Source organism: Ambystoma mexicanum, chromosome 6q (assembly GCF_040938575.1).
Source record: "Ambystoma mexicanum isolate Mex_15411 chromosome 6q, UKY_AmexF1_1, whole genome shotgun sequence".
Classification (NCBI taxonomy): domain Eukaryota; kingdom Metazoa; phylum Chordata; class Amphibia; order Caudata; family Ambystomatidae; genus Ambystoma; species Ambystoma mexicanum.
In genome coordinates, this window is record NC_090937.1 from 84,087,105 (window position 1) to 84,109,703 (window position 22,599).

Here is a 22,599-nt window from a genome sequence, read left to right on the forward strand (position 1 = left end):
TGATTAATTCACAAGCTCTCCTCCAGAATTGCATAAAATAAATCTCATGTTAATAAGAAATAGATTGAGGCTGATGTAAAAAAATAATAATATTGGGTTGCTTGTGATTCCAATTGATTCATAAGTGCTGCATTTCTCACCACTGTTCAATTCGTATTCCTCGTCTGTCTCCCACTGAACCTGTCGCAAGTGTTGCTGGACTTATACCTCTTGCGTCTCTTGAGAGTGGAGTTAGGTGTATTGGCAGGGTGGAGCCATGCGAATTGACCATGTTTTTGGCAGGTGGTGGGTTTTCTAAGAGAGCCAAATTATTTGCAGTCTTTACCCTGAATCTGACTTTATTTAAAGGCTGAAAATCTTTACAAAATGGAAACCGCCCCCAAACGATGGTGACCTGGGAAGTGTGGTGACCTGTTAAGCGGCCTACCTCAATTTTCAGTGCTCATGCAAGATCACTGATAAAGGCTTTGAAAAGGACCGCCCGCTGCCCCCCACAACATTGATTATTGTGCCCCCCAAACGTCATCCGAGTCTCCTGAGAGTGTACTCCATTAAACAGAACTGTGTGTATCCTTTGACTTACCTTGTTACCAACCCACTTAACCACCCCAAGAGGGTCAACTGGCTCCTTGTCATCGTAGTGAATCTTGTGCGGCAAGTGCTCTCTTGAAGTTAAAGCGTACTTCATAGATCACTTTTCCTTCATCTTGTTTCGGAGTTATTCAGGAGATGGACAAACAGCCAGTTTTATCTGGCTCTGTGTACCCCTCATTGACAAGGATCATGCCATTGCCTGGCTTTAAGATTCCAAGCCTGCACTTTGCAAGTTGGAAACCCGGCAGGCTCGATTCATCTCTTCATCCTTCTGACTTTGATATATTGGACACTGTTAAATTGGGTAATAAGAACAGGTATCAGCCTCACTATGGGTTTTGGACTAATACTCTGGAAAATCTGCAGAATTACCACCAAACTCATTTACCGGTACTGCCACTCATTCCATGGCATCAACATGGGATTAGCAGTGGTCATACAGCCGTGTATATCCCCATTTCTGGAGTCTGTAGGACTCCACAGGGATTTTCATCGGATTTAACGCAAACAGTAATTCTGGGCGATAAACTTGCTGTGGTTTATAGGTAAAGTGGAAGATCTAGTGCCATCAAAATGTTGGCAGTGCATCCTCCATTTTGTCTCCATACCTATAGAATGGCGGTGCGATAATGCAGTAGTAACGTGGCACTAGGGGAACTACTTTACCGCGCTGCAGTGCTCGTAATGAGACCCGTTAATACAGTGCTCGGACATAGTAGGGAACCACCTGCTGTTAAATTATTGGTTCCATGTCATTTCATTGCAGGATGAAACAACGATGGGTTTTTCTCTGTTGATATTTCAATGCAAAAACTCATTGTTTTTTATTTTATTTTTATATTTGGGGGGTTCCCCCACCAACCCCCATCCCCTTTAATTATTTAACTATTCCCGAACACCCAATCTATATATTTTTTTTAACCCCCCTACAAAATACGATGAGTTTTCACGATGAAAGGACGGTGTACCATATTATTATCAGAAAAACAATCCGCGCACTTCAACTTGCTCAAATGCTTAAGATTTAAGTTGAGTGTCATAAGCTCTCTTGGGCAATTAAAGATTGTTACAATTCTTTCAGACAGAATGTTTGCAAATATGTAAACTAAAGGATGAGTTCTAATGTTTTTGAGATGTTTACAGGTGGTGGAAGCCAATGTCTTCTCTGCGGAATCGCTTACGGAGCATTTCCAAGATCAAGATGCCATTGTTTCCTGCCTGGGCTTCCCTTACAAATTGCTCTCAGCAATCTCAGGGTACACAGACTCGATGACAGCGATTGTGACAGCCATGCGCCAGGCCAAAGTGAACCGCCTAGTAGCCATGACATCATGGTATACAGACTGTAAGTACTTTCCTCAGCCCCTCTTTTAATGATGTTGAGGCAAAGCTTCATATTACACAAAATAGCAGTAGCTGAGTTCACTTTTGATGCGAGGAAGCCGTTAAAGTCCAAGCCTGAGAATTTGGAAGTCAAAGTACTTCCATACTTAGAATTCAGGAAGTAAATGGGTTCTCATTATGTTAAAATCGATAGTCTCAATTGTCAGGCTAAAAAGACAGGTAGACGTTTCCTGTCTTATGTTTATGAGGTGTGAGAAATACAACATTGCGTCTTGATTTATAAAAGGCAAACTCTGGCCACAGGGAGCAGTCCGGGTGACTTTTGGCGTATTCAATGGGAATTTATATCAGCATGTTTAAGAATACCTTTCTGACCCCAACACTGGAAATCAGTCAGTCATAATATCTTTATTTCGAAGGTTAAAACCTCCATAAGAGATTAAAAATAAGACAACATAACATATACAAGCGATTTGGTCGCAGTGTAGATTACAAATAAACATAAAATAATTACACAGCATCAAGATTATCCCGAGCATTTAAACCCTCTTCGATATAAAATGCAAAGAACAGTGGAAGTTACATTTTACAGACTTGGAGATGTATGGTAGTGTTTTTACTACCAGTATTGGCATTAAGAGCACTGCTACAGTCAGTAGTGGCACTGTAGTTGTGGCAGTAGCAATAGTTGCAGTAGTAGCACGACTGGTGCATGCATGGTTGGGAGGTAGTAATTAGATAAGTCTAGAAGTGGGAGCATCAGTGCTAAGACAATAGTAGTAATTGGAAGTGGGGCAAATGCTTGCCTCGTGTAAATAGCTATGATGGTTTGGGGCAGGATAGCAAGTGTATATATTAGGGTTACAGAGCAAGATCGTCAAATATACCCTTTGTGGTTGGGGCACAGGCTAGCCAAGTAAAACATTGAGGCGTGCAGGGGCAAGATTACGTCTAAGGAGGGCTGAAGCTTTACCACATTGAGGCAGAAGTTATCACTCTCTGCTGTAACACCCGGCCCATGGCTCCAACAGCAAACATTGTGATGACAAAACCCTGTAAAATTTCTCACATTGGAGAGCAGTGTATTTATTTGCCTTTCAATAATTATTAACGTGACGACAGCAGCAGCAAACATACAGTGGCAGAGGACAAATGCGTGCCCAAGCATTATCAATAGACCGAGTATAATGAAGCCAACGGCGTACCTGCTCCAATGATTGGCATCTTTGTGACACGAAATAGCCTCTGAATTGGGCTGAAAGATGCTTCTGATGGGCAAAAGGAAGGTGTAATAGCAATTCAGTCTCCTGAGCTCAGAGGGAGGGGGCAGTCAACAGCGCAACAGCTTTCAAAACTGCCATCCAGCCCTCCCTCCAAAATATTGAGGCGGTCTCCGACCCACCACAGCTTTCTTCCCTCCTTCCACTGCTGCTTGCTGCTCGCCATCACCTCTCCTCCTTTCTCATCATTGGATTAGCTTTAGTCTAAACATTCCGGTTTATAATACATCATTCTTGGCTCCAGCATTCGGTTACAGAGACATTTCTTTGGTCGCTCTGTACTTTTGAACACCTACAACGTAATGCAAGAAACAGCATTAAATAGCGCCGTTTCTACAATTTTATTTAAGCAGTTCTCCAAAGAAAGTAAATGGATATAAGAGAATGCTTACCACCACTTCGTGTGTGGTTGATTCAAAGGGGCCAAGCGCCTACTGAATAGGTGATTGCCTGTGGACAAGACATACGTGTTTCCTTACTCCAAATTCACTGATTAGATGCTAGATCATTAACAACTTTTTCATCGTGTAAGGCACTACGCATATAGTTAACCCTTTTTATCACAGGCACTTACTTATGCAGTAGTGTAATGTCTGTGGATTCCCAATCAGTGAGATTTTAAAGTAGCAGAACTTCAAGTCATATTTAAGAGGTTCTATTTAATAATAATAACAATAATTTGGCATTTATATAGCGCTATGAACCCTCAGGAATCTGAGCGCTGCTGATTATTACCCACGGTGTGTGGTGCTCATTTATCGACCACGGAAGGATCAACGGTTGAGTTTGGCCCTGCCGGGATGCGAACCTGCATCAGCAGGCTCTGCACAGATGTCAAAGCGAGCGCTCTACTCGCTGTGTTATCGGACCAGTATTTACAGATAGGAGACAAAAAAAGGGAAGAACACAGTCACAGGTTAGTGTGTGTACTTATATTCAGTATGTGTCTGCTTGTCAAAGGCTACAAGGCAAAACGAAAGACTAAAATAAAGGAGGCATGTGTCCATGTGTGTATGGACATACCTTTAATGGTACGACGTAATATCATCGCAGGATGTTTTTTCACAGGGGTTTTTAACCGCAGTTTTTAACGTAAAAACAAATCGAAATTTTTAAGAGGGGGTTCAAAGAATATATATATGGGATGTGGATGTACGAGAATAGCAAAACAATTAAAGGAGATCAGGGATTGGGGGGAACCCCCCCAACCACCCAAAAGTAAAAACATTTAAAAAGGCTATTTTTGTTTTTGTTAAATCTGTGGTACAAAAAAATAAACCATCCCACAATGAAATGACATGGAACCCCTTTAATACATCACCTTTAATGCTTTCATCAACTCCTAAATTGCGATACAATAAGGCTGCAGTGTGAGGGATGTTTACTTCTCTCTCTATTGCAATAATACACTGCACACTCCTTCTGTCTTGAGGGTGCTCGCTGGTTTTGGCGGGATAAAACACCTGTAATCATTAACAAAAGGCAAAGCTTTTAGAATTTTTGCTGTCACGTGTAATAACGAGAAAAGTGGCTCAGAAAACGTAGGCTCGGCTGCAATGTTCTCCTCAAATCCTGAAGAGTAGTCAGATGGAGCAGCAATGTGGGGGAGAATTAATCCTCTGTTTAGGAAAAGTTGCTTGTTCGTTCCGTTTTTCAAATACTCGCGGGTCATTGTGCGATGGAAACACCTGCAACAATGAAAAACAAACTGGATTTTAATAAAACCTGTGAGGGCATGCGAACCGGGAACGAGAGCCCGGGAAGCCAAATGAGGCCAGGCAACCTGAGCCGAGTCAGAGTGGCTTACAAGGAAAGCACCAGCACAAGGTAAAACCTTTCCCCCCTCCTGGCCACACAATGTGTCTAAGATTCAAAATCAAGTGGAAATAAGGCAGGGTCTAGTATATAGCTACCACCTGGATTCCGGGCTCTAGCATGGCTATGTGTACAATATTCTGCCAAACATGTGCAGTCAAGATGTTCTTCTTTAATTACAGCCAATTCCCGCCAGAATGCTCCAGCCATGGTGCGTGCACTCCTTTTACCGCTTATTAGAAGTGTCCTGAACAATATGCATGAAATGGAAAATAACCTAGAAACGGACTGCAGCGACCTCAACTGGACTGTCGTGAGGCCACCCGGACTTCAAAACGTGTCAGCCACAGGTGAGGTGGGAGTGCTGACCAGCTGTTTATGAAGACTGCCTGAAAATAATACACTTTGTGTTTGCTTCTTAGCATGCATTGGTAGATATTGATAAAACAGAACAGGACTGCAAGACTTGTCATTGGCCTCAAGCCCAGGGATCGTATCTCTCCAGCTCTGAAATCGCTCCACTGGCTCCCTGTGGCTGCAAGGATCAACTACAAGACCCTTTGCATCGTCCACAAGGCTTTCTGGGGCCGGGGACCGCACTATCTCCAACTTTCTATCCATAAACATCTTCTTTCACAAGCTCTCCACTCATATACCTCCAGCTCTCTGAGGGTCAGACGCTTCTCCAAGCAGAGAGTTGGGCAGATCTCTCTCCTCGGTTGGGGCCTCCCTCTGGAACAGCCTCCCTGCCTCTCAAACTTGAGCAGAACCACCTTCGGTTCCGGAAGCAACTCAAGACCGTCCTTTTCACTTTCGCTTTCTCTCTTCCTCTCCCCTGCTGATGTCCCTGACTGCTCCATGCGCTGGTCACCTGGCTATCCTCTGAACTCTGTCCCAGGCTCCTGCATGTCCAGCTGCCCTTGCACTGCCTCCGGGCTTCCCCTGCATTTAAGGGTCTGTACCTGCAACCCTACAATCCCTCCTCTCTGCGCTTATGAGCCACCCGCTGGCTGTACTTATTGCGTTACCTGCACTTCTCTCCTCCCCTCCCCCTGGCACTTCTCCCCTCCCTCTTGCCCGCACTTTTGCGATCCGAATGACACAAGGCCTAGTAAGATTGTTGTTTTGTCCTCCCTATGTTTCCCCTCCTTGTCTTGTAGCGCCTAGATAGAAACACTTGTGTACAGGCACGTTATAAATGTCACATCATACAAAAGACATGACATTTCTATTAGAAACAATTTACAGAAGCTCACAGCAGCGGTCAGGGGCGTCCCATGATTGAGTGCTTTACACAGGAGGCTCATAGTGGATTGGGGTCCAGTGTGTGATGGAGTCACTAGCATGGGCGATAGTAGAAATCAAGGGAAACTTGTGCCACTATAAAAGTGGGAAGTACGGGGGTGTTTAATGTGAACTGAAATAAAACAGAAATGTGAAACAGGTAAACCATAGAAAATTGCCGGGCTTGCATCCATTGTGAAACTAGAAAAAGTGGACACACCCAGGGTGAGTCTCAACAGTCAATACCACGGAGGCGCGATCAAGAGGAGGGAAAACTACAACAAAATGCACACAGAGGATGGCGGTAATCCCCCCAAAAAAAACGAACGCGAAAATCCAGAGGCAAAAACACTGAATTTAAAAAATCAAATTGATGTGGTATTTGGGCACTTTTTATTAAACAATAGATTGGTTGGGGTAAGCTTATACATAAAGGCAAGGGGGCCAGGGGAGCTGTATGGGTGGCACCCCCGCATTAAAAATAAAATGCGGAAAAAATCAACAACATTTCCATTATTCTAATTCAGTGTTTTGGCCTTCAGGATTTACTTTTCATTATATCAACGTAGAAACTGGGGTGGCTGCCAAGGGTCAAAGGAGATGGTGAGGAGGAGAATCAAGGTTGATGAGAGACCACAACAGCGGTCGCGCTAAGAGAGAGGCACTGAGTCAAGAAAGTCACAAAGAAAACTATTGTGGCAGGACGACCCCAGTACCTTCAAGCCGACTAGTAGGTCAAATAGGGGCTATTCTAATTGTTCATTAGCTTCTGTTTTGCAGCAGTCGATCTGGAAGTAATGAAGTGGTGGAGTTTGAGTTCACTGTCAACCAAGACCCCAAAATTAAGAAACTTGAGCGCAAGAGTGAGGAGGAGAGGTGAAATGGATATGGGGAGGGGTTAGGTGTTTGAGGAAGGGAAGTCCATCACTTCTGCCTCTGAGGTGTTCAGCATCAAACAACAAAGCACTTAGAATTAGTGGATAGACAAAGACAATTAGAGGATTGTTTGAATAGTTCCAGTGTGAGAGAAGTAGAAAATCTGCCGTCCACTAAAATGTTTTAGGAGAAACCTAAGGAGGAGATGAGTTGACCAAATGTCACAAAAATTATCTGGATTAACACCAGACAGACATGGGAATAGGTAAAATAAAGGTTTATTAGGGTGTCATTACAATGTCGGGCCAACAAAATAAACACCTTGCAACCACTTTCCCAAATCTCTGGGTCACTTTGGTTGACTAACAAACATGCAGGATTAACAGTGGTCTTTCTCCAGGCCAAATTCCATTAACAAAATTTCAAAAATCAGGAAAGCTTTTTCTTCGGGTCCAAACATCAACAAAGTCTCTAAAACTCCTTGTCCTCAATCAAGAATCTCTTTATTGGGATATGTCCTTCCTCCTTACTTCTCAGTTACTCTGTCTTGGTGGATTGAGTGTCCCACACTTTCCTTTGACTGCTTATTCCATAGACTCTGGTCCTCTGGCTTCTCAACCTAGACTCCTAGAAGACCCTTCTACCTGGACCCCACATGTGCTTACACATTATGCATGGGCAACGGCAAAAGGCTGGGCAGTGTAATTCCAAGCTGATCCACAGAGTTTCCACCAGGAGACTGTCCACATGAGCTTTTCTACAGCCTGCGTCTGGCTATGCTCTCCAAGTCCCTGTCTTAGTGTCCTGCCTTTTATCCTCAGCAACCAATGTATGTCAACCTTCTTGAAGGGTTGCAACATGCTCATTGCTAGGGGAAACGTTTGTGTATTTCCTACATTCTCCTCCTGCCTTTACTTATTTCCTCCTCAGCACCACTTTGCTGCAGGCTTGTACCGCCATCCCTCCCCTACTCACATCCCTCAGTCATCCGGTGTGTCTTCTCCTCTCCAACCTCCTCCCAAACAGTCCAATCCTCCTCCTCAACTCCCCTTCTGACATTCTCCTCAGTATACTCCCCCTACCTCCTTCCTGAGATTATTCTGCTCTGCTCCCTCAACCTCTTCTCTAACCACATCCAGAACACACTCCTGACATACATGTTGTCATCGCCAGCCTCCACCTGATTATATGCCTCCTCCTATCTCTTGATGTTCTCTTCAAGGGACAGTGGCATATTTGTCACCAATGCTACAATCTCCTGCCAGAAAATGGTGGCGTGTTGGGGTATCCCAGCGGCTCCTTCCTCTACATTGTTCCCAGGCACAGCATTACATATTGGGTTGTAGTGCCCAGCATCCAAGGCCACTATACCCCAAGAGTCAGTCCGGGAACTTCATCACACAAGGGAGGAGCTACAGTGGGTAGAGAGTAGGGAGCCAAACCCAGATCTATGGAGTACACCTCATCCTTTGTGGGAAGGCTAGGATTGTTTGTGTATGCGCTCCCACAGATAGAAAAGGTATGATCAGACAAGTAGGAGGTGTTCCAAGCAAGGACAAAGTTTGGGATGCTACCCATACCTTGCTAAAGATGGTATGGAAGTGAAAGAGAACGCTGACAGTGTAAAAGACTGCTGAGAGATCCAGCAGTATGATACTTAGGAGAGTTTTAAGACATGGTTCAGTGCTGTTTCTGTGCACTGGTGGCTTTAGAACTCAGATTAAAGGAGGTGGCAGAGTAGTACAGTAGCTGTTCTGAAGCAGGCAGTGAATGTCCCAGTGATAAGAGGGAGGGTAGATAGGTAGAAGCATGTTAGTGATGCAAGATCCTTCTTTGTATGCAGTGCCAAGGGATATTTAGAATGCAGGATTGGCTGTCGAGAGAATGGATGCTAGTCTAGCTAGAGTGGTGAGGAAGGAGGAGTCAAGTGAGGATAGGGTACGGATGAGAGCAGGGAGAGCAGTGCCAAGAAGTATGACAGAGGAGACAGTGAGAGAAGGGCAGTTAGTTTTTCTTTCATTTAAAAGATCCTAGAAAAGAGGTAAGGGCTATGTCGTTAGAGGAGATGTAGGAGGATATCGAGCATTGGCCGGGGGATGCCTGGATGACCTGCAAGGTAGCGGAAAATGTTTAGGTTACTGTATCTAAGGAATCAGAAGTCAGTTTCTTACGAGGCAAGGAGAGAAGGGGGGCAAGGAAGTTACCAGCAGGTAGTGGGGTTCAAAAGGGGATTCAAGACTGAAGTTGAAATCAGGGATGGCTTGTTCAGTGCTGGAGAGATATCTCAGAGAGGGGACCTGACCTCAGCCAGATAGAGAGCAATTAGCATCTTGCCAATTTGAGAGAGAGGGTAAAGACATGGACAGTGATACTGAGGTGCAGGAGGGAGTGGTAAGTTGGATATGGTTTGATGTAGAGTGCTGATGAGTTGAGGGAGGATGATGAGATCTAGAGAGTTGCCACTGATATGAGCCAGGTAGTTGCAGAGGATGGCCAGAGAAAGGCAGGAGAGGATATAATCAAGTTGGGAGGGGAAGTTGAGATTTCCCCTTTAGTGCAAATGGAGTGTGAGTTGAGAAGATGGTCCATGTCAGGGTAGAAGGAGTTAAAGGGGCCAAGAGGTTTATAAAGAAGGGGAATAGTCAGTGGTGTGGGAGGGAGGAGTTGAATGTGTGCAAAGGAGAGAGTGAAAAAGTCAGAAGGTGTAAGAGGGATAGATGGGCTGATCATTAGGCCAACCACTTCCCCTCTGTTAGCAGATCATAGAGATTGAGAGAAAGTGGCAACGTCTTTGTGGCTGTATCATGGGGTGTTCAACATTTCTGTGATGACCATGACCGAGAATTTAGGGTGGTGGGAATCTGAGACGTCAGTGCGGAAGGCTGTTTTCTCGCAGAGAGATTCCTTTTCCATAGCCCATTAGAGTGTTTGAGGCTCTGAGGAATGTGCTGATAAGAGGGGAATACCAGGTGGTAGACGAGGGGGTAGATGGCATTGGATCAAAAGAGTGAGCTGGTGTGCCTTTTGTGAGTGGTGTTAAGAACAGTGTTGATAGGTGGAGGAGGGGAGAAGAGCAGTGGGGGCAACCAGGCCATTTCAAGCATGAAATTGCCAAAAAAAAGGTAGAATGTGTGCTTGCGTAGGCGTATGATGAAAGGCTGGGTGTAAAAGGGGAACAGCTAAAGACCAAAGGGCTGCAGTAGTAAACAACATAATACATGAGACTACGCTAGACTAGCAATGTCCCAATAAATTAACTAAATGGTCAGTGAGGACCAGAAGTGCCGTAGGTTGGTAACAACCACCATGATTTGGTACAGGCCAGTAGTTGGCAGCAATGCAATACAAACAGCAGTTAACATACAACAAATTAGCAAGAGACCAGTAGTGGCCATCAGATAGGTAGGCGAGTTAGAGTTACCCGTGGGTGGTACGTGGAGGTTTTTGAGATACTGTAGAGATACACAATAATGATATTAGCATGGCTGTTGTATTAGAACTGATACATACACATTTTCTACTGAACGCTTGTAAAGAGAAAATTACAAGGCAGAAATAACCATAGAAAATACGAGAAGGTCCCTGCTCTGGCACTTCATTACAAACACATAGGTATGAGTGAGAAAACACTAAAAAAGGGAAACAAGCACGCTGGACTCTGGAACCTCCTCCCCATCAACACCAGACCCCCCCCCCGCCCCTCCTCACTTCTACATTTCAGGAAGGAATTCAAGATACTCCTCTTCAAGGAATGACTCCTCCTTCATACCTAGGTCTGCACACCCTCCCCTCCCACCTTACCCGAGACTGGATGATCTGCCTCTTCTCCATGAACCCCCGTTTCCTCCTCTGGTTGCTTGTAGACCCCTTGCTGCCACTTTGCCTGCCCTGTGCCATTGTTAGCTCCCTGCTCATTTGTATCTCTGCTACCCTCACCGTGCCCTTTCCTGATGACTTATCATGCGCTCCGTTGCTTCCGGAAGCTAAGTCCGTGCTCGATAAATACCCCACTAATAATAATAATAAAGGCACAACACTTTTAATAATAAAACCTGTAATGTGTTAAATTGTTCCAGTGCATCAATTTGATTAAACACAGACAGAGCCTGAGAGACAGGTGTCCATGGGGAAGGAGGGTAGGGGTGGGGGAGGGGTGGATAAAAGAATCCCTTTAGATATGAAATGGCATTTGTAATGGTTCTACTACTACTAGCTCTACAGAGGCAACAATCACAATGTGTGGCGGTAGACGTGGGTGTGGTAGTGGCAAGCCCGGATAACAGGGATTCTTTACCTCGTGATGTTTGTTGTGCCAGGAACCGTTTGTCTATTTGAAATGTACGAAACATGAATTTCTCGTGGCTGATCTTGTATGTTTCTCATCTTTTGTATCTGTAATGCATGTACACCACTCTGTTGCCCCCTCTCACCCGGGTTAGGCTACATAAATGGAATCTCTCCTTAAAGAACACTTTCCGGGATTGATCATTTACAAATAAGACTGTTCTCCTTTGACCATTGACAATGCAGTACTTTGTGCAGCCGCGTGGGTTGGCATTGCTTTTAAATGTCGCTTCCCAGTGCCGGTGCAGCGACTATCTTTCAAGAGGAACCGGTACTGTGCTTTTGGTAACATCACCAAGCATTCCTCAATTAGAAATGAAAAGGCAAGTTGCGGGATCACAGTACGGTTATGTATTTTTCTGCTGATAGGCTGGTCGAAAGGCACTGCCATTTCGATAGTAGCCATTTATTTTAGGTTTCTTCTACTGCTTATGTTATCTGGCATATAGTTAATTTATTTTCACTCGTGTTATTATTTTCTCCAGATTGTTTGCTGTAAAGTTCATTTGTTGTGATATAACTTTAATTTCGTGATTTCTGTTTCTTGTATGACCATTTGCCTAAGGGGGCCTGGCCTTACAGCTGACTTAAGTTCGTTGCTGCTTTTAGAACCGTTTATAAATGGATTTGCGACCATTGGTATAGCTATTACTAGGCCCACCCTCAGCCCTGTTCCGCTCAGTCACAGGAAGTGATTGCAGGTCTTTATGTACCAATCTTTCCTCCATCTGCAGCGCAGGCTCACTGATTGCATGCCCATGGCAAGCCCTTCGGTTGCTGCCATGCATCCCTATCTTACTATGCTGCCATCTCATCTCTAATCCCTTCTTCCATTAAAAAAAACTAAATTCCGGGCCCTTCCTCTCTGTTATGTTATGTTACTAACACTTGTAGCGTGCACTTTCCCAGAAAGGCATCCTGGTGAGAGGGTGAACAAGGTAATATGGGCGAAAAGCTAAAACAGAAGAGTTCTGAGAGAACATCTAAATTGAAGATGGTTAACAATGCTTCTGAATGCAAGAGGCTTTTCTTTCCATAAAATATTAGCAGCTACCGAGAATGCACGCCCACCTAATCTTGCTCGCCGATGTTTAGGAATAACTAGTAAATGAGCAAGGACTAAGCACAGAGTTCTCTCCGGAGCATAGTTTATGAATTTCTCCTGAAGATAATCCGTCCCTTGATGGTAGTAGCCGCGGTGAACTATGCAAAAAGATTTAAATTTGATGCTTTGAGTTACAGGAAGCCAATGTAGAACCCTAATCTCAGGGCTAATGTGGGCACCATATGAAGTAGCGGTAGCAATCCAAGCGGCCATGTTCTGCACGAGCTATAGCCGGCGAGTCAATCTCAGTGGTTGGGCCAGATAGAGAGCGTTACAGTAGTCTATCTGTCTATTGATAACAGAGGCAACAACCAGAGGGTGGAGATGGGCCGGAAGAAAAGGCGAAGAGGTCGCAAAATAAAGTGGCCGGTTTTAAATACTGCGCGGATCTGCGAAAGCCATAGAGAGGCCGAGAAGATCACTCCCAGATTTTAAACTTCCTCCTCTGTCTGAGGAAGGTCACCAAGTTAGAGAGGCCACAACGATGAAGAGAGTGAACAAGAGTCAGAAGTAGGACCCACCACCATGAGCTTGGTCTTCTCCCCATTCAGCTTGAGCCAATCGAGGTCCATCCATCCTTTCACGGCTCCCAGGCACTTGCACAGAGCTGAGGACATCACAGCCGGGTCAAGATCTAAACGCACCAGGATCTGGGTGTCATCAGCATATGCATAGCACCGGGAGCCGGGAGAGCGGATGAGTTCCAACAATCGCTGCATGTAGATGTTAAAAAAAATTGGGGACAGGGTGGAGCTTGAGGTATACCACAGGATAGTGGGTCGGTAGGGGAAAGAAAAGCAAGGAGCAGAAGAGATTGACACCTATCCTCCAAGAAAGAAGAAAACCAAGAAAGAACAGGACCAGATAGGCCAGCTGCCGCCATGCGAGACAGAAGGGTGTAGTGGTCGACAGTATCAAATGTCGCAAAGAGATCAAGTAGAATCACTGCACCCACACCACCCTTATCTGCCAGCAGGGTAAAATCGTCCAAAACAACACCAGGACACTCTTGGTCCCACGCCCTGGTCGAAAACCAGACTGGAAAGGATCAGAAAAAGAGGATGATTCCAGGAAAGAGGAGAGGGGAGGTGAAATCAGAGATGCAAGAAGTCTCATAGAAAAAGGCAAAAGAGAGATAGGACGATAGTTAGATAGAACCAAAGTATCCAGTGAAGGTTTTTTCAAGAGAGGGATCACAGTGGCTTGTTTCAGCGCAAACAGGATGGTACCAGTCTGGCAAGACCAGTTAATCGCCTTAGTGAACCACGGTAGAATGGAAGGCATCATTTGCTACATTACCCCCAGAGGCATCGGGTCCAATGGAGAGAAAGATTTAAGATGATTCACTGCTGATAGGACTTACTCAGAAGAGAACTCTGCAAAAGAAGCAAACGAACAAGAACAGACGTGTGTTCCCTCCACATGAACTGAGGAGGAGGTGTGAGCCTTGCAGGTACTAATATCAGAGAGAATCCTATCAATTTTTAGTAATGAAAAAATGTGACAGAGAGTCACATAATCTTTGAGAGGGTACTGCACTAGAGGCAAAGCGTGATGAAGAAGAGAGAGCGGCAACCACAGAGAATAGTTCTCTAGGCATATTAACCACAGATTCAATTTTCTGTGAAAAAAGCTCTGTTTTGCTGCTTTAATTGCTACATGATGTTCCAATGTGACCTGATGAAAAAGAAATGTACAGTTAGGTTCATAGGATTGACACCATCTTCGTTCAGCTTGTCTGAAATTCAGATGCAAAGATTGCGAGAGGTGATTCTTAGCCCAAAAATGTTTCAGGGGCGCAACCTCGTCAGCCACTGACAATAGCGTCTCAGAAAGGAAGGCTTAGTCAACAAATGGGGCCAACTGACACTTCTCACTAATGAGGGATGATATATATATGTATAATCCACATGCCGCCAATTCCGTTTCCAGACCGGAAGTGTTTGTGAGGAGCAGAGAGCTGACGTGAGTGAGAGAGAAAATGGGACAACGTAGTGATCTGACCAGAGAATTTTCTTGAGCAGGTGAAACAGTGACCAAGGATTCCGAAGAAAAAAGGAGGTCTAAAATTCCTTCCTTTAAATGGGTAGGTTCATGCACCAGCTGTGTGAGGCTCAGATCAGCAAAGGAATCAAAAAACTGTGTTAGAACTGGTGTTTGAGGAAGATTATGTTAAAATCACCCAGTACAATTAAATCAGAGTATTTATAATTCTACAAATGGGTCTAGAAAATCAGAATAAGGGCCTGCAGGGCGTTAAACCATTAAAAAATAAATACAAGAGGAAGCCGACAAGGTAACGCAAGCTAAAAGCATTTCCATTTTAAGACCATGAGAAAAAGACGTTTCAGAAAAGGATAAAGAAGAGTTCAAAATAATCGCAATGCCACCGCCAGGATGGGGGGCATCTCTATCTTAAACCCATCTGCAAAGGATAAAGATAAAGTGGGAGCTGCATTACCCGTTAGCCACGTTTCGGTAAGGCATAACAGATCGAGAGTGGCTTCAAATAAATGGCCGTAAACAGAGATTGCATGGGCAACCAATGAACGGGTATTAAGTAAAGAAGCATTAATATAATGTTGACTACCTGTCAAAGAGATCATCTCAGGTACCGGCAAAGATACAAAGTTTGATGGAAAAATTGTTTCTGCAGGAGCAGAGGCGAGTAAATACTCATGGGACAGATGTACATTACCTTCTGGCCCTGCCGTAGCCCAGATGGGCCCAGACGAGCTTAACTCGGGCGCAACAAGCCCTCTCCCACTGCGCTGTCTGGGATGAGCGAGCCTAAATTGACACATGGTATTGACACAGACAATGGGGGTCATTCCAAGTAGGGTGGTAAGGGTTAACGGTCACCGTTAACGAGACCGGTGCCTTTAAACCCCTACCGCCCTATTCCGAGTTCCCTTTGCGGGTTGGAACTTAACGCCTACTTTTTGCAGGCGTTAAAAAACCAACCCGCAAAGGGACGTAATACGGTGCCGTAATTAGCGCCTTCCCCATTCCCATTGAGCCATATGGGGCAAAAATGGGAATGGGGAAGGGCCCTTGGTGAATGGGGAATTGCCGACCCCGCCAACCTTGGAATGGGGCGGTAATTCCACCATTCACCATGGCGGAGTCGGAAAGATAACGGCGTCAACCAAGGCGCTAATAGCGCCTTGGTTAACGCCAGGGTCGGAATGAGGCCCAATGCCTTCTTCCTGCCAATGGACAGAAAAGGAGAACTGGCCTCTGATGGTGCGTGGAGGTACTCTTGAAACTCATGCTACTTTCTTTCAGCAAACTGTACCGCTCCTCTCCTCTGTTGAAATACTTGCAGCCCATGCCCCTCCCTCCACTCCAGTTACTCCGTTAATTTGTTTTCTAGCTAACTATCATTCTCTAGTCAAACATTGCCTGCACCTGCACAGCTAAATGCATCGTAATAAACTGGGCCTACTCTTTCCAGCAGAAACATGGCTTAATTTAGAGTCCCTTCGCGTACTTCTATGTACTAAACCAGCCAATAACAACATTCTTCATGCCCATCGCCCCTCCATTCAGTACTTGTCATAAACATTTGTGTCAACAGTGAACCCTCTATCTGCCTGCAGGGACACAATATGCTGCGTTTTGGCAAGTAACCTTCCACACATGTATTTGTATTTCTCATTTCCGATACACCTAAAAGCAGACCACAGCATTAGTAGTGTAAGGTCTCAGACACTTGTGGCTGGCTACTAGCCTCCTTGCCAGCTGTCTTTCATTTTTAAACTGTAAACTGTCCTGGCCTCAATTGCCCACAAGCAGCCTAGAATTAAAATAAAATAATAATGTAAACAGTTGTTCAAAATAAAATGCTATATCTATACCTAGGAATGGAGCAGCAACAGGATGCATATCCTGCCTTAACATTCTTTATGGGGGTAGACTTTAATGTGTAGAATAACATCTTTCAGAGCAGCCATTCCTATTTCTTCTAAATGCAATGCAACAAAGAAATGACCTTGATGGCTATACTGGGCAAGGGACAGAAGATCGGCATCTGATCAGGCTAGTGCTATGGGCCACTTGTGCGCAGACGACAGGGATACAGATGGAAACACAATCAAGAGACTGCCAGTCAGGAGCCAGAGCAAACAACCTTGCATCACCTTACAACATACAGTCACATACATGACATGATGCCAAAACAAACGTGCCTACTTCATATCGTTTCCACTACTGGGGTGTAATAAAAAGGCTATAAAGTCAGGAGCTTGACAGGGGTTACTGTCAAGTCAGATACTCATAGAATGGTTATCAAAGATCAAATGAAGACAATTAGTTGTCTAGCGGGACTATACTTTGAAAGCCTGAATTTGGAAGATATAATCATTGTGCCCCAGTTGGTTAGATTCCCTGCGAGCATTGGTCACTTAGGAGGGAGCGAACTTGGTGCTGGGTAACTGTATGCGTTAGGCCTCAGAAAATTCCCCTCGATTAATGATGCTCTTCCGTGGTCTCTGTTAGTCACTTTAACATGCCTATTGTATATATAGGGACTGATTTACAAAGATTTGCACTGGAACAACTCAGGAGATGCCAATGAGCATCACACATGTTCTCCTGCTTTCTTATCCCGGATGCTCAAAACCTAAACATTGCACAAATCTGCAGATGCGTGGAGCACCTCTGAGATGCCTCCAGCAGATCTTTGTGTATCATATTTGCACGTGCACCTCTGACTGATGCTTCAGGCGCCTGCAAGCTTGCTCTAGTTTTCGGGTTTTGTGACTGGAGAAATCCTGACTGCTCACAGAAATTTCATGACTTTCTTCTTGCAAATCTTTGCGAATCAAACTGCTAGTGTTCATACTCTGGAAAAGAATAGCATTCACGGTGATGGAGCCAATGCTTTACATAATGAAATAACTGAAGCATAGCAAAAGACACATTTTTATCATGCAGTTTATTTTATTTTTGTATGTTTTGACAGCATGGTCTGGGTGTTTTTAAGGTGACAAATTATAGGGAAGGGTTCAGATGACCAGTTCCTATCCATACATGGAGGGAGAGTATTTATGCTAGAGAAAGGTGCAGGAGTTGAGTGAACCACAAAATAAAGTCACCATCTGGTGGAGAAGTCTTCTGAAGAAAAACTATTGTGCATAGGGACTCAATTGACCTTTTTGAAATACTATTTTTGGCTGATCACTTCCAAAATAAAATGGCAGATAAAATACCTTTGGTTGACCAAAGGGGGACATCTTTGAATTCAGAGTAATGATAACACTCTCTAGACTCAACCAATTCCAGCAGGCAGCAGGTTTGAAGTCGGTGCCTTCAGCGGTAGCGTGCCCAGATGAGACCCTTCAGCGCCATGCCAAAGCAGCCATAAAGGACAGAAATCACGAGTTTGGCAGAGTTAGTGTACATAGACCACAGGGCATAGCGGCAAACCGTCCTGTGACTCAGCTTATGTACACTTGAGAATGAGTTTTACAACCACAGCACTTAGTGTGGAAGGCCGGACACTTGACGTTAAAAGAAAAGGGAGCGGACTTGAGAGCTGGGCTCAAGTCTTTCAGCCAGGACTGAAATGTGAACTGTTATGGCCTACACATGGCCTACAATTAAAGCAAAATAATAATGATATAAACACTTGTACAACATATTAACAAAGGAAAAAAAAAAGCTGCTGGGGATGCCCGCGTCCCATGAGAGGGTAACCTCTGGTCCACCAACGCTCTGGCATGACACATGCGTAGCTGCTGCTGCCCCCATTCCTACCTTATAACTGGCAAGCAATGTTCTTACCCAGGCCCCAGTGGTGGCTGTTCAACAGTTGCCCTTACTTGAACTGAGGGTGACACTGTGGGATGCGGGCCAGATGAGTATTGGCTCCCCATGCATTTAGGGGGAGTGTTTATATTGAACTCACGATAACTGCACGAGTTGTATGCACCATACAATAAACACACCATCTCTTTAAGTATGTGCACAACATAATTACATGAGAACAACAATCTAGTGTGTTATTGTACAAACTAATATTAAGAGCATTATAGGGGCCAATATTACTTATAGTACGCATATGAATTGAACCAAGACTAAACGTCTCACAATGCATTTGAAGGAGATATGAAAGTATCCTGTGTACTCCAGAGCTATTGACAAATGTACAAGGCTTCGGTGAGATTGACAGAGTTCCATGAGCAAGTATACTATTTAGGTAGATTGTTTTGCAGAGTTGTAGGAGAATCAATACTATTTAGGGAGAGTTGAGTGAATCCTAAAAATATCTAGTGAACACTCAGAACACATTTCAATGCATATCTCATTAAATGCCCGAAATACTGCAGAAGGCCATTTCTATCATGCAATTTACTTACGTTTTCATACTTTAACGACAAAAAAGACAAGTATATTTTAGGTCAGAAATGGCGATGATATATGCCAATGAAACAACAATTTCGGTTTGTGATAAAAGGGCACCATATTTCAAATATCACCTCAAATAATGCATTAATACATTCTTAGTATCCTAACAGTTCTTTATCTGGATTTCGTTCAATTCACCACGTGTACCCAGAACCACCCTTTCGGTTGAGGATTCTAGATTGAGATATCACAAGTAGGGTTTTGTTGATTAATATCGGATAACATTGCTTCAGTGTTTTGAATCAGACTAGAAACATAAATACCAACAGGCAAACTTAACTTCGTTTTAGGGACATAAAATGAATGACTAAGCTCTAAAACTTGACAATTATACGTTTATTTTGGTAAAAATGACCCGAGTGGCAGAATGCACATGCTCAAAATTGCCTGCAGGCCTGAGTTAACATGTGTGGGCTATTAACAAGGGTAGTGCCACCAGTGTCATCCTGTATGGAGCACCACACTTGTAATTATTGAAATTATCACGGTGGCTCAATATCCTCTGTGGAAATGGTTTGATCAAGAGAAAGATCTACCTTTGATGAAAATACTTTTGCGGGCAAGTGTATTCTCATGCAAGGAGAACTTGCCCAAACAAAGATGGCCACTATGAAAAAAATAGAAAGGTGCTAGAAAACAAGCATGAATTATTTTCTCATGGCAGGACAGGCATTGTGGCGGGAATGAGCCGATAAGTGAAAAAAAGGTTTTCTTTGGTAATGGGGTCCTCTCAGAAGGCCTTGCGGGTGCCAATTCAAAATAATGATAAAGGAAATACATCCTTCATGAAAAAAAGTCTACATAATGTTATTAGTGCAATATCTTAATACTACGAATAATATAATATTCATTAATATGCATTTCTAGTAAGAAGCTCAGTTTACCTTTTTTTATTTGGTCTTTGTCAGAATTTCTAGTGTTTGATGTTTAATTTTTATCTTTTTTTATTGCTTATTGCACTGTGCATTGGTTATCTGTTGATGTATGCTTAAATTGCATTTTAATTATCTGAATCAGAATAAAATCAATAAACAAAAACGGCAGAAATGGCAGATCTCGTACTCTGCTGAATACCATGATATGATATATGATATGATATGGCATTTATAACGCGCCATGAAAAAATGCATCTAGCAGTCGAATTTAAAAACTAGCAATTACTTTCAGAGGAAAACCCAAAATTGCAGATGTTTATTTTGAAACGTAAAAAGTAGACACAATATCAGCAGCTGCTTCTGTACTCCAGTAATCCCCTATACAATCCTGAATATGGATTCATTCAACGGAACGTTCAGAGAGGCTGAATCTCGGAGTCCTGCCCAAGGCTACCTACTTGGGGAAGGTGAAAGCCGGTAAATATTCTGCAAATGTTTTGCAGCCCCCTCCTCCCATTTCCCCTTTTCCCCCGCTGCCCCCCCTTTCCCATCCCCTGTCAAAGTCTGGCATTACTCCAATTGCAGCCAGGCATAGTAATCTTAGCGGCCCGTTTTACAGCCACTTTTCCCCTCCTCCTCCCATCTCCCCCTCTCTCCTCCTGTCTTGCAGCCACTTTCCCCTCTCATAGCACTCCTATCAGTTGTCCCATGACCTCTGTTAGCAGCTCGTCTGTCGCCATCTCCCTCTTTGTCCTCTCCTCCCACTCCCCCCCTAGACTACTCTGAATCCTTCCGACCTTCTATGTTAGTCCCCTGTTTGTTTTCTCTCCTCCTCACTCTCTCCTCCTCCTCACTCTCTCCTCTCCCCCTCCTCCACGTCCCCCTCCTCCTGTAACTCATGCACTACAACAATTGTCGTCAGGCATAGTAATTTCACTGCTTGTTTGTCTCCTTCTTCCCTTTCTCTCCCTAACTGTTCTTGCATTTACACTATCAGAAATGTCACCAGGCTGATTATGATAGTTCTATTTTTCACATTCTAATTTGTTTCAAGGACCTGTAAGAAGAATGTAACTGTATTTTCCCATGTTCCCGCCCTCCTTGAAATGCTTTGAAACACATTGTGTATAGGCGCGATACGATACAAATAAACAATCAATTCAATTCAAAGTGGGTACAGTGCTCACGCAATCAAGGTTTGTCTCCACCACAGAGGAAACGAGCTGAACTGCCAAACAATGGGCGGGAAATCGGCCGTGTTGCTTCCTAGCAAGTCCTCATGTTACACCCATTTCTTGCGTTTGTTTCCAATTTGCGCTCCACATAAACGACGTTGCTTCTAGAGCTTTCTCACAAATCCATAGGCCGGGCTGTACACTCGACATCTTTAAAAGCATTTTTTGACTTTTTTTCTCCAACAGATAAAGAATTTGTGACTCACGAGGGTTGCTATGTCCCTGGAGACAACAATTCACCTGCCACAAATACAGTTGCACGTGGGGACGTTGCACGCTTCATGCTCCTGTTGCTCGAGAACAACGAATGGACCAGGAAAGCAGTGGCGATGTGCACCAATTGATGGACCAGAGAACTCCCCCCTCCCCCACCCCGAACTGCACACCTGAATTGTGTAATGATGTTTGGAAATCTCAGGGACTGACACCATTGGCTATATTGTGTGTATGAAGAACTTTTTTTTGTGAATGCGTATTTGTGTGGCCTATAAGAACGCATTTCTAATAATGCAATCATTTTGAACCAGAACCTTCCGTTCTGCCAAAGATTTTTTTAAAGACTTATTCTCTTGTTTCTTAGATGTCCAAGTTACAAAATGGAATACTTTTTTTTTTTAATCAAGTGGCCTCCTGCAAAGTAACAAATCGCTGAGCCAAATACATGTTTTACTTGTAGAGTCACAGACCACAAAGGGAAGCCCCACCTTGGAGTGTGGGCCATCGGCTCCGGTCCCCCTATTGTTTTTAACAATAAACGCATCATGGGCCTAAGCAGCTACTCATGGATGCAACCTGGTAAGGAGGAATCGTCTTGAAGCCTCGAAGGGGCATTACAATGTGAGCCAATGTGAAATGCTGGTTTTCTAAACAGGTGAGGCTATAACATCGCCACTGGAAAACGTTTCTGGAGTGCAAAACCGCTCACAAAACTCGCCCAGACGTCCATTTATATGCAAGAATGCATTTCTGGAGACATTTATGATTCTAATTGATGATGAGGTACGGAATAAAGATCATTTCTGGATTGGCATCAATACATACATAGTTTTCTGTCTTTAAATTAGGGATATTGGAACAGCTGAACTTGTGACTGGATGGGCAGACACCCTTTAATCGCTAACCCACTTTCAGGCCCTAATTCCCCTTAGTGCAGCCTCCCATTTCACATCCAATCCCACTAGGTTTCTCCGGGCCACTTTTGGATAGCTGTGCTTCCAGAAGAATCCCTTCACTGTGTGCCTGTGAGCAATCGCCATGGAATGTGATGAAACAGTCTGCTGCGATTGCAAGTCCTCTTGGCAATTGTCCCTTTATGGAGGCAAACCTCCTGAGAGTAAGCAATCAGCTGTGGATACATAATGGCTGACCCACTTGGCCACCTTAGTTCATGACCATGGTCCTCCAGGAGGCACATTAAGCGCCACATATGTGTTGGG

The 22,599-nt window shown here is 44.1% G+C and overlaps 1 protein-coding gene across 2 annotated transcripts in view; it reads left to right on the forward strand.

Moving 5' to 3' along the window:
• LOC138515792 (flavin reductase (NADPH)-like) overlaps positions 1-22,199 on the forward strand; it is a 48,932-nt gene extending 26,733 nt beyond the window's left edge. For both annotated transcript variants that reach the window (XM_069630518.1, XM_069630517.1), the window contains 3 exons: positions 1,738-1,939; positions 5,216-5,383; positions 21,350-22,199. In XM_069630518.1, the coding sequence (XP_069486619.1) occupies positions 1,738-1,939; positions 5,216-5,383; positions 21,350-21,507 (528 nt within the window). In that variant the 3' untranslated portion in view covers positions 21,508-22,199. The remainder of the gene's footprint in view (positions 1-1,737; positions 1,940-5,215; positions 5,384-21,349) is intronic.
• Positions 22,200-22,599: the final 400 nt, after the last annotated feature.